Source organism: Theropithecus gelada, chromosome 5 (assembly GCF_003255815.1).
Source record: "Theropithecus gelada isolate Dixy chromosome 5, Tgel_1.0, whole genome shotgun sequence".
Classification (NCBI taxonomy): Eukaryota; Metazoa; Chordata; class Mammalia; order Primates; family Cercopithecidae; genus Theropithecus; species Theropithecus gelada.
The window spans coordinates 116,521,212-116,533,865 of NC_037672.1; the positions used below are offsets into that span (position 1 = coordinate 116,521,212).

Sequence of the window (12,654 nt, forward strand, 5' to 3'; positions counted from 1 at the left end):
CTTGTTCCCTGAACATTGCTGTTATTCTGTTCCTTTTTTGAAGGTGCCCAGATTTCATATTGTTCAAGCACACATGCTCTACAAACAATTTGTGCGGTTAACACAATCATCACAGGGTCCTGAGGCGACATACATCCTCCTCAGCTTCCAAAGATGACCAGGATTAAGAGATTAAAGACAGGCATAGGAAATCACAAGGATATTGATTGGGGAAGTGATAAGTGTCCTTGAAATCTTCACAATTTATGTTCAGAGTTTGCAGTAAAGACAGGTGTAAGAAATTATAAAAGTATTAATTTGCGGAACTAATAAATGTCCATGTAATCTTCACAATTTATGTTCTTCTGCCATGGCTTCAGCTGGTCCCTCTGTTCGGGGTCCCTGACTTCCCACAACAAATATTGAGGATAATTTCAAATTTGACTTTGAGTAGAGTTGAGGCAATTTTAGTAATTTTTGTTAGTATTTTAGAATGATCCTTTTCTCATCAGTGGCCTCAGAAGCACCTTCAGGAGTTACCCACTATTATGGTCACACAATCACAAAAGAGGCTTCACTAGTAGCTCTTTCTAGAAGTACGTTTTAAGTGATGTAGTAAACTGCAAAAGTCCAAAACAGTTAGGTCCTTTTTGAATGCAGTATAAAGCATTTCGAAATTCTTAAATGATGTCAGTCCTCTTAAGTTTTAAGTAACTTTTTTTACAGTTAAAAATAATCTGAAAAAAATGATTCAAACATCTCTTTTCATGGTAAGGAAAGGAATGATACATTTTTGTTTCTCTTTTTAAGGATGTGAAAAGCCTGTAATTCATAAGTCAGATAATTTAAAAGAAAATGGATTTGGTGATCAGGCAAAGCAGAGAGAAAATCAGAAATTTCAAACTGATAATATTTCATCATCTAATCGGAGCCACAGTCACACAGCTGTAGGGAGAGGACCAGGTACGTGTTTAAATTGTCATTTTTACATAGTTCCGAGTGAGTGTCTTCCTTTTTTCACTTACCGCACGATGCTTACCTAGCTTTCCTTGCCTATGAAGAGATAATAGCAAGTAGGTAACAAAATTCGTCTTTTGATTTATGCATTTCTCTGAGAGCTGTAGTTTTACCTGACCAGTTTGATTCCATGAGTTGTTTGAGTTTCTCCATGCACTCAGACTGTGGTAGGCCTGAGGCAATCTGGACAGTTACCAAATCAAGCAACAATGTGGCATTTCCTTCAAGGAGTTAATAATGAGCTTGAAGCAGAAAAATGTGAGTTAATAATTTGGCATAAATGCCAAAATTAAATTTACTGGTAGTGAATGCAACAGTAGTTCAAAGTTAACTATTGCCGTAGTTTGTTCTTAACCTCATTTTTATTCAACTCTGCCTTGTTATTGTTATCCCATAACTAACTTCCACAAGTCGAGTTCTGTAACTTGGGTTCAAAATGAGACCTCACGATACTGTGTACAGTTATAGTTTAGAAATACACATAACTCTTGTGTGGATGTTCAGGATGATTTTGTAATCAACCTTTAAATATATTAATGAAATAATGTGTAATCATAAAAGTAACTCATTTAATCAAGGGTAGTAACATTGAGAATTAACAGTTATCCACAAAAAACTAAAATAAAGGCTTTTAAAAAATTATTAAATATTAAATATTAAAAATTTTCCTTTCACAGATTACCTATACTCGTAGATCAAGGCATTTTATGTTTTTCAAACGACACCTAGTTTTAAGCCCAGAAATAGTATATGTGTGTGTAAGAATAGAATCATTGGAACCAGACAACTTGGGTTCATATTCCCGGTTCTCGACTTACAAACTTTGTGAACTTGGGCAAATTTCTAATTTCTCTCTGCCTCAGTTTCCTTACCCAAAATAGAGACAGTAATTGTACCTTGAAGAAGTAAATGAGTAACACATCTGGCAAATAGTGACCATTCAGTTACCTTTAGCTCTTATTATTTTAATGGCAGATCTCTTTTTTTATACTTGTTTTAGAGGCTATACAAGAAGTTCTAAAAGACAACATGCATCTCCAGTGTCAAGAAAAATCACATTTAGTTTTTAATCATAAAAATACCATTATATACTATATATCTACATATCTATGCTTTTTAAAATTATATCAACATTTTTATATAGATCAAGTTTTATTTTTATTGAGCAATTTGAAAAATGATCTGTATGATAGTAAGAAAGATTTCTTTTACAGCTAAGTTAAGTCACATTGATCAAAGGGAAAAGATAAAAGACATTTCCAGAGAATGTGCTCTGAAAGCTATTGAACAGAAAAACTTACTTTCTTCACAAAGGAAAGATTTAGAGAAGGGACAAAGAAAAGATTTAGGACGACATAGAGGTAAGTTAAGATCTTGTACTATTGATTTTAAAAGGAGCTGCTAAAATCTTATTTTAAAACTGAATTTTATAACTTTAATTTCTGTATATGTTAAATATATATTAAAAATATATAAAATATATAAGTTAAATATATATTTATATAATATAGAAATATAAAAATTATATATTTCTGTATATGTATATATAAATTAATATATAATTTCTGTATATAGTTTATAGCAAATAAATTATATTAAAGTTATTTTTAATAACTTTATTTTTAAGAGGTGAGAGTTCACTGTTGTGTAGCCTAGAGTGCAGTGACACAATCATAGCTCTCTACAGCCTTGAACGCCTGGGTTCAAGCTATCCTCACATCTTAGCCTCCTGAGTAGCTAGGACTACAGGCACATGCCACCACATCTGGCTAAATTTTAAAAAGTTATTTATAGAGATGGGGTCTTGCTGTGTTGCTCAGACTGGTCTTGAACTGCTGGCCTCAAACGATCCTCTTGCCTCAGCCTCCCAAAGTGCTGGGATTACAGGGGTGCCCAGACCTATTATATTTTATATATGTGTATATTTATTAATGAGTAATTTAATACACCTATACTAAATCTAAATATGCAAAATATCCTGATTCTTAAATTTAATTCTAACCTGGGATACTTGTATATGGGTTTCTATGTTTTAACTTACTTATAGATATAATTCACTCATGGCATATTCAAGTAATAAGGAAGTTTATAAAACTAAGTGAAGGGACTTCTTTTCTGGCAATCCCTGACTTTCCCTCTCTTTACTTAGTATTTCCATTTCCACATTATAAGCATGTCTCTTTATGGTTTTATGCTTTTTTCTTTATGGACAGAGCATAATTTAACTGATCGTGATAGACTTTACCGGCTGATTTAAGATTTTTTCTTCAGCAACATCTTTTTTCACACATAACTTTGTACATTTTTGCATATAGCCATAGTATAAAATTCTTTCAGAGGAATTGCTGGGTCAGGATATGTTTACTTTTAATTTTGACAGATGTGGCTCAGTTGCCCTCCTAAAAGACTGAACTAGTCTGCACTCCCACCAATAATGATTGGATGTCTGTTTGTTCACACTCTCAGCAGCAATTGGTTTAACAAACTTTTAAATCTTTACCAATATAAGAAGTGGAAAGTATTTTTATGATTTTTTGTTATGAGTGAGATAGAGTGCTTATTTTTTTAAAAAACTGCCTCAATTTTGATCTACTTTAGAGATCATTTTTTAAAGTTTCTTTTATAAAAACCCCTCATTAAGCATACATAAGGACTGGAAAAACACTTTTTAATCTCAAAGCAGTATGTGATACGTACTTGCAATTACTATTTACCTAAAACTCTGTAACATTTTATTTCTAACAGGTATTTGCCTTGTGACTACAAGGTGACTCTGAGGAGTAATTCATGTGTATCTTTAATTTTTTTTTTTAAGATTTGATTGATGAAGACCTTTCACATTTCCAATCTGGATCACCTCCTGCCCCAAATGGTTTTAGACAACATGGGAATCCACATATATATCATAGTCAAGGAAAAGGATCATATAAACATGACCGAGTTGTACCACAGAGTCGAGCTTCTGCACAAATAATAAGTTCAAGTAAATCCCAGATTCTTGCTCCAGGGGAGAAAATAACTGGCAAAGTTAAGAGCGACAATGGCACTGGATATGATACAGACAGCAGCCAAGATTCTAGGGATAGAGGAAACAGCTGTAATAGCAGCAGTAAAAGCCGGAACCGAGGTTGGAAACCTATGAGAGAAACATTAAATGTTGATAGTATTTTTAGTGAAAGTGAAAAAAGACAGCATAGTCCAAGACATAAACCAAATATCAGTAACAAGCCCAAATGTAGCAAGGATCAAAGTTTTAGTAATTGGCCAAAAGAGAATCCAAAGCAAAAAGGTTTAATGACCATATATGAAGATGAAATGAAGCAGGAAATAGGAAGCAGAAGTTCCCTTGAATCTAATGGAAAAGGAGCAGACAAAAATAAAGGCCTTGTAGAGGGTAAAGTGCATAGTGATAATTGGCAGATGCAAAGGACTGAGTCTGGATATGAAAGCAGTGATCACATCAGTAATGGATCTACTAATTTGGACTCACCTGTTATCGATGGAAATGGTACAGTAATGGATATCAGTGCTGTTAAAGAAACAGTATGCTTCAGGTAATGTAAAAGTTGAGTGAATCATTTTTCCATCACTGTTCTTTCTTGTTAATTGCATGAAGTAATTGTCGAAGTTTGGGGTCAATTAAATAGGATGGAAACAGCATGAGCTGTTTTAAAGAGCTTTAAAAAGTTTCTTCTAAACACAAGTATGTTTCTGTAAAGAAACCTAGGATATTGCAGTTTATTTGATATTTTAGATTTCTATTTTTAATAGTTATTTCCTGATTCCAAAAATAGCAGCTTTTTATTTTTAGAAAATTTGGAAAGTACTGAAGTTTATTATCATTGTTGTGTCACTGTCAACAATTGACTGGTTTTAAAGCACAGACTTCAATTGGTATCATCTCAGTCATTAAATTGGTTGTTTAATTCTTCTTTTTTTGTCTTGAGGGGAAGGAGTCTCGCTCTGTCGCCCAGGCTGGAGTGCAGTGGTGCAATCATGGGTGACTGCAACCTCTGCCTCCTGGGTTCAAGCGATTCTCCTGCCTTAGCTTCCCAAGTAGCTGGGACTACAGGCACACACCACCATGGCTGGCTAATTTTTGTATTTTTAGAGACGGGGTTTTGCCAGGCTGCTCTCGAACTCCCAATCTCAAGTGATCCACCTGCCTTGGCCTCCCAAAGTGCTGGGATCAAAGGCCTGAGCCATTGTGCCTGGCCTGTTGTTTAGTTCTTCAATGTGTGTAATGTTTATAATCTCATCTCTAACATTTGTAACTCAGAACTGAAGCTAGTTTTTACTGTCACAACTCATTCTCATGGAAGATATTTTCCCTTTAGCAAATATAAAAAAATTCAATCAAAATAACTGTGTTCAATTAATTCTAAATACATTTATTATATTACTGTTTAATCCTTCTAACATGTGTTTGTTTGCTATTAGCTGATATTTCACCACATTTGTTATTAAAAGGTAGATTTGCAAAAATCAACTGCTCATGTTTTATGAAAATGCTGTTTCAATAAAGACTTAAGGAAAGGGCCAGGTGTGGTGACTCACACTTGTAATCACAGCAGTTTGGGAGGCTGAGGCAGGAGGATTGCTTGAACCCAGGAGTTCAAGACCAGCCTGAGCAACATGGAAAGATCTCATCTCTATGAAAAAGTTTTAAAATATTAGCCAAGTATGGTGGCATATGCCTGTGGTCCCAGCTACTTGGGAGGCTGAGGTGGGAGGATCTTTTGAGCCCAGGAGGTCGAGGCTGCAGTGAACCATGTTTGTACCACTGCACTGCATCCTGGGCAAAAGAGCAAAAGGTCCTGGCAAAAAAAAAAAAAAAAAAAAAAAAAAAAAAAAAGACTTGACAAGGTAATTTTATAATTCTTCTTGGAATGGAGTAGCCTAGGGTAGTAGAAAGATCAGGACTTTATAACCAGATAGACTTAGATTTTAATTATTGGGCAAATTCATTTGACTTTTACAGTCTTTATCTTCTCTTGTAAAATAAAGATAACTACTTTTAGTATTAAATAATGTACATTAAGCCCTAGAACAACACATGGCATATAATAAATGTTTAACAAATTTTTTTTTCTTTTTTTAGAATAAACAAAGGCAATCCATAATAACTGATGTGTTTAGTGTGTATTTTATTTTCTAGTGACCAGATTAAGACAAGCAACCTAAATAAAGAACGTGGGGACTGGACCTCCCTTCAGAGCCAAAATCACTTAGAAGGTAAAAAGCTTATTTGAATATAATAGTTGCTGTAAAAAATAAATTGTATTAATGTATTGTTTGCTATTATGATGTACCTAAGAGAAAACCCTATATGACTATAAAAATGACTATGAACATTATTTTTAAATAACCCTAAAATATCAATAAACAAATTTTATTAATATATTATGTTTTAAATTATGTTTTAATCAAGTACATGTGGAAAGAAGGAAATCAGCATTCTTTTTTGTATGTATATTGTTATACAAAAGAAAGCATGCTATACTTTCCACATTGGCTTCACAAAGTGTTAATAATGGTTTTGTATCTTACTTTTTATTTGATTGGATAACTATTGCTTTTGAAGTTTGCAGCCTTTTTAATGTGCTGTTTGGATATGTCTCTGATATTAAAGATAGCATTATTATTATTTTTTGATTTAGATGATGAAGTCTTTCAATTTTTTTTTTAGTAGCCGTTTGCATTTTAAGTGTCGACATTAGGGACCGTTGAACACGTTGCTTTTCATACTTGTCCTTAAAACTGTTATTTGAGACTCAAATAGGCAGGAGTATCTGTCTATGGTGGCTTGTTAACACTTTACTTTTACATAACAGAAGGTATATTTCTATATTTGCAAATAAAAATGTCATGTTCTGATAGCTTAGAAACTGTCTGTAGACTGTTGGTCTTTCTGACTTTACCCCCTCCTTTTATGCCTATGGGAAATAGGCATAAAAAAAGAATGGTCCATTGGGGTCCATTGAGGTAAGAGTAAAGAAGATAAGAATGGTCCTGTTACTGATAAGTTTATGAGTAATGATGAGGGAAGTTGAGAGCATTCATACTTGAAGGCTTTTAAAGGATGGGAAAAGCTATGAGAAAAGGGGAAACTCTTATCAGGATAGGTAGGTTTTAGATTATGCAATGGTAGTATCTTCAAAATCTCAAGGTGTTAACTCAAGTTTGTTTCTTGCTTACAATATAAGTCCAGAGGTGGTCAGTGTAGTCTCTTCTTAGGAGTCACTCAGGATCCCAGGCTAAGGGGATATGGGTGAGAAGGAGATAAAGGAAGATATATTGTGGAGAATCACCTGCCAACTCTTAAAACTTCAAACCTGAGGTGACACATGCACTTCCACTTCTGTATCATTGACCAGAGCTAGTCTTGTAACCAGGCCTGATTTCAGAGAAGGTAGAAAACTGCAATTTTACAGGTGCTTGGAATTGAATGGAAGTATGTGTGTACAACTCTAATGACTGTCACAGTAGTTAAAAACTGATAGAAAGATTGATAAACAGCCTTCTGGAAAAGTTTCGTTTGGCAACAATAACTATGCAATGGTGTGGAATGATTATAGGCGATTTGTTAGCAACACATAGTAGCCCAGAAGCAAAGAAAGTTAGAAATTTGAATGTATACAGGATTCAGGGTTGCTATTGGGAGTATATACCTGAAGAATTTGGGGGAGAGAAGTCAAGGAAGATGATTTGCAAAGGAATTATTATGTTGCGATCAAAGACAATGTTTTCAAATTTTACAATTCAGAGGAGTAGAAGGGATATAATTTTTCACAATATAAAAGAGCAATGAACAGCAAATTTTAATGTTTTTTAGCCTTTATTATCCTTAAGGCTTTTGTGGGGATTATTTTTCAGTTTGCAGACAAAGAATGTGATTAAATGTTAAATTATTTTGTTTTCATCAAATGGTATACTATCAGAAGGAAACATTTATATTAAGGAAATAACCTTCCTTTCCCATATTCGAATGTCTCGCCTGATAAAATCTGATAAGTTTTGTAACCAAGTATTACAGGAAACAGTAAAGGGTTGGCCAGAAATCATAGCAAAAGTCAGTGAGATTGAACAATAACTGCAAGTTCAGTACTTGTTACAAAATGATACTTGCTTCCTGATAGTTATAAAAACACAAGATCGTAGAGATTTTGATGGTCAGAAGTACATTGCTACAAGAACTTTGCAGGAATTTTCCTCATTTAATATGAAAGTGTGTATGTGTGATGTACTTAAAAATGCTTTTTTTATGGTAACGTGTATAACCAAATTTACCATTCTAATTATTTTTAAGTGTACAGTTCAGTGGCATTAAGTATATTCACATTGTTGTGCAACGATTACTACCATCCATCTCCAGAACTTTTTTATCTTCTCAAACTCAAGTTCTCTACCCATTAAACAGCTCCTCATTCTCCCCTCCTTCCAGCCCTTTGGCAATCACCATTCTACTTTTTGTCTCTGTGGATTGGACTATTTTAGGTATCTCATATAGGTGGAACCATATGATATTTCTCCTCTTGTGTGTGTGGGTTATTTCACTTAGCATGATGACTTCAAGGTTCATCCATGTTGTAGATGTATCAGAATCTCATTCCTTTTTAGACTGAGTAACATTCCATTGTATTATATATCACATCTTGTTTATGCATTAATCTGTAAGTGGACATGTGGGTTGTTATTACCCTTTGGGTATTGTGAATAATGCTGCAATGAATATTAGTGTGCAAATGTCTGTTTGAGTTCCTACTTTGAAGTCTTTTGAATATATACCCAAAAGTGCAGTTGCTGGGTCCTGTGGTATATGTTTAATGTTTTCAAGAACTGCTGTACTATTTTTATAGCAGCTGCACCATTTTACATTCCCACCAGCAGTGCATAAGGACTCCAGTCTCTCCATATCCTCACTAGCACTTGTTATTTTCTGTTTTAATAGGTATTGTATTGTGTTTTTGTGTAACCCATTCTTTATTTAACTAAATAAATTATACTATTTTAAAGTTATTTCTGATTTCATAAACTTTCTACTTCAAAGCCTACCATGGTTCTCTAAGCCAGTCTTTGACTTGAGAACATCTGTTTGTGTTGTACCTTGTGGTATTATGTATTCCCTTCCCCGCGTCTGGGACTGAGAATGTGTGGAAAAGTGATACAGGAATTTTTCCCCCAAATTAAAAACTTGCTGTGCATGGTTTTTTCCCCCCACAAGGGACAATTTGTTATAATTTTGTGACTATATATGATTTTCTTGGTCATTCCTATTTCTTATTTATAAAATGGGGGCACACTTAAAGCTGTGGAGTGAGAAATGATTGGATGCTGTCAAGAAACGGGGGACATTACTGAACTGTAGAATCATTTTATATCAATAGCTAAAAGACTTAAAATTCAAAGAGCCTTAGAAATTTCTTATTTTCATAGTTTCTTGACATTTGGTCAATTTTTAATATTAGTCTATGCAAGTATATTTAATAGTAGAGGACCAAAATCTATAATAATGCTGCTGTTATTTCTGCTTTTTTCCCATTAATAGAGATATTCTATAGGTTTGTCTGCCTATGTCATGATGAATTCTGCTGCAAAAATCCATCCCTACACTGCCTAAATCTGTTACATTTGGGAACATTGTTTAAATTGCCACAATGCCATTTGGAATGTTTTAGCTCCCTTTTTAAAATGGAATTGTAGTGGAGGGATTTCACACGCCTTAAATTACATTCAGGACAGAAGAAATGATTTCTTCTTACAAAAATGATTTCTTCTGATAAAAAGTATGTTTTATACTTTTTAAATCTTTCAATTTTTCTGAATTTCAAAAATTTATTTCCAAGTAAAAAGTTAAAAGATTACAGTAGACTAATGGTTGCACAGCAATGTGGATGCACTTAATACCACTGAACTGTACACTTAAAAGTAGTTCAAATGATAAATTTTGTTATGTATATTTTACCACAATAGAAAGAAAACCCTTTAAGTGTATTACATACTTTTTCATATTAACTGAGGACACCTATTGCAAAATTCTTAGAGCAATGTGTTTTGACCAAGAAAATCTCAGTGACCTTATGTTTTTATAACAGGAAGCAAGAGAAGTAAAGAAATGAATTTTTGTCTGTCTTTCCAAACCTTTGCTGTGAATAGCATACCTGGAGTAGAAAATGAAACTAAGTGCTTAGTTTGCGTTTTGTTTGTTTTCAAGTGGACATGCTTGGTATTTATATTGCAGAAGGTAAGGAACTAATGATGTACAGGGAGAGAAAGGCATAAAGAATAGAACAGAACAGTAATTGATGGAGTAAGACCCTTGAGGTAGAGTGAGAAGGAAACAAGGTAGATACAGGATTTGAATGAAAAGGATGGTAGCTTTTCTGTGATGAAGGAGAGAAAGATGAGAGCAGATATTGATTAATGTGTATTTGTGTTAGGTAGAACAGTTGAAGTGTTTATACCTAATGGACTTTCTTTTTTCTATGAGGTGCGGTTATCTACTGAGATAAGTACATAGTAGGTTAGGATATTTACAGATCATATGTAACAGATCACAAAAGAATTCAACTTTTGCCATTTGCTTCCGGAGTCTGCAATACTTGGCTTAATCTCAGTTGATCCTAGAAGTCAGGATTAGTTAATGCTGAAAGTCATGATCTGGGACATAACAAATAAGAGTGAAAGAAGTTAATCAGTGGTTTAAAAAATCTGTTAAGTCCCTTATTTCTTCTTGTACAAATAGTCTGTACCTCTACCTTCTTAAGTGAAATATACTGTCCTTAATGTTGTTACATCCTAGAATTAAGTCAATAAAAAATTTTGTCAGAAGTATTTGTACATTTCTCTAAGAGGTTTTTGGCAAACTACAGAGTTTGTTCATTTAAGATAAATACATTAGAAAGTGTATTTAGAGAAAGAAGTACTTTTGTCAGCCGATTTTTTTTTTCTATGCATATTAAACATTTTTTTCTCTAAGAATTCACAAACTGGTAACACATAATCTTTTCTCTTGCTGTGGCCTACGCAGGACCACCAAATGGCTACCTATGTACTTTTTTGAAACTAAACTTCTGGGATTGAAATTTACTTTGTAGCAAAATAGCAATATTTGCTTTTCCTTTAAATTATAATCCCAGTGCGAAAAGCAGGTATTGACTATTGACTCCTGCTTTTTTATTTTGTAAAATCCCCAAATTTAGGTTTCAGATAGTATAGATTATTACTACATATTAAAGTATCTCTCTACTCCTTTTAGTATGTGGTAAATTTAGCCATAAATATTTATCTAGTTAAAGTTTTCTGATTTTTCTAAAATATTCAAATTTATTTCAAATGTATTTTTATTGTAAATTCAGTCATTGATTTGATTATTGCTGTTGAATGTTTAGGGTTTGTAAATGTAGTATTACCATTATATTCTGAAATCTCATTATACAAGAGTGAAGATTACATTGTCTATGCCAGCAGTTTGGTTTTATTGCTATATACATATATGTCTATTTTAAACATAGGTCATTTTTTTTCAAATGAAATATGTATTTTGATTTCTTGAATACTCTGCTTTGGGTTTTTTTACGTATACAGAATCAAAATGGGCATTATTAAAGTTTCTTGCCTTGATACTGAGGGTTTTTTTTCTGTGTCAAAGTGTTAAAATTGAACTGTCTTAGATTTGTGAATAACCTGGAGCCAAAATTCCTCACAAAGACACATGGATGTCTATGTCAGCAGAAGAGAAAAATAACATATCTATTTTTAAGTTAGTTGGAATTCTGAAGTCAAACCACTTTGTTGAATGCCTGCCACAGTGATATTAAAATTTCAAACATGCTAATAAAACCTCTGCTGCCTCCTGCTGCCCATTGTGTGAATAATTTATAAAAGTAAAGAATTACTTAAGAACTAAATAAACTTGTTTCTTGTTTTGTGAACATTAAACTTGAAATTATGAATTGGTGAATAAATTATGAATTGGCTAATAGTATGAAGTTAAAAATCACACTGGGTAGCAAATTACAACTTAAAAATTAAGCTTTAAACATTGACAAATTATTGAGGTTCTTTTTGACGTCTTATTTCTTGTCACATCTTTTTTAAATCATAAAATAGCTGTTGAAAAGGCTGGCAGAGTTTTCGAGCCTCAGGTAGTGTGTCAGGCTTACCCACAGTGATTTTCTTAAACATGAAAAATAATATATTCCTTCTAGAGAGACTCTGGGATAAATTATACTGCTTTTTAAAAGTGTTATGAGTATAGCACTTACAGACTTGAGATAAGTGGGAGGGAAAGATAAGATTTTCTCAATTCATACTTAACTTTTCCTGCACCACTGAGTTGGGAACATGATGGGCAGGATGGAGGTGACTTTAAAAAAAGTAAAACAGTGTGTTTTTGAGGCAATTGTTTATTCTGCAGACCTTCATTTGAATGTCTTTTGTGTGCTAGATACGGTGCTAACTTCTGGGGAAATGTTTTTTTTAGGCACATATATAATCAGAGTGCTTACTGCAATTTAGTGGAAGTAAAAGTGTTAAATCTTAAATCAATGCCAGACTTATAGTTCCTCTCATTCTACTATCTTAAGTTTTTATTATTTACTATATGAGCAATATTGGCATAGAGGGTATTAAATTCTCATGTATATTAAATGACTC

The 12,654-nt window shown here is 33.3% G+C and overlaps 1 protein-coding gene across 2 annotated transcripts in view; it reads left to right on the top strand.

Annotated features, from left to right (window-relative positions):
* The window catches only part of USP53 (ubiquitin specific peptidase 53), a 78,344-nt gene that overhangs the window by 57,545 nt on the left and 8,145 nt on the right, over positions 1 to 12,654 (top strand). For both annotated transcript variants that reach the window (XM_025386480.1, XM_025386479.1), the window contains 4 exons: positions 790 to 942; positions 2,211 to 2,357; positions 3,812 to 4,550; positions 6,155 to 6,231. In XM_025386480.1, the coding sequence (XP_025242265.1) occupies positions 790 to 942; positions 2,211 to 2,357; positions 3,812 to 4,550; positions 6,155 to 6,231 (1,116 nt within the window). The remainder of the gene's footprint in view (positions 1 to 789; positions 943 to 2,210; positions 2,358 to 3,811; positions 4,551 to 6,154; positions 6,232 to 12,654) is intronic.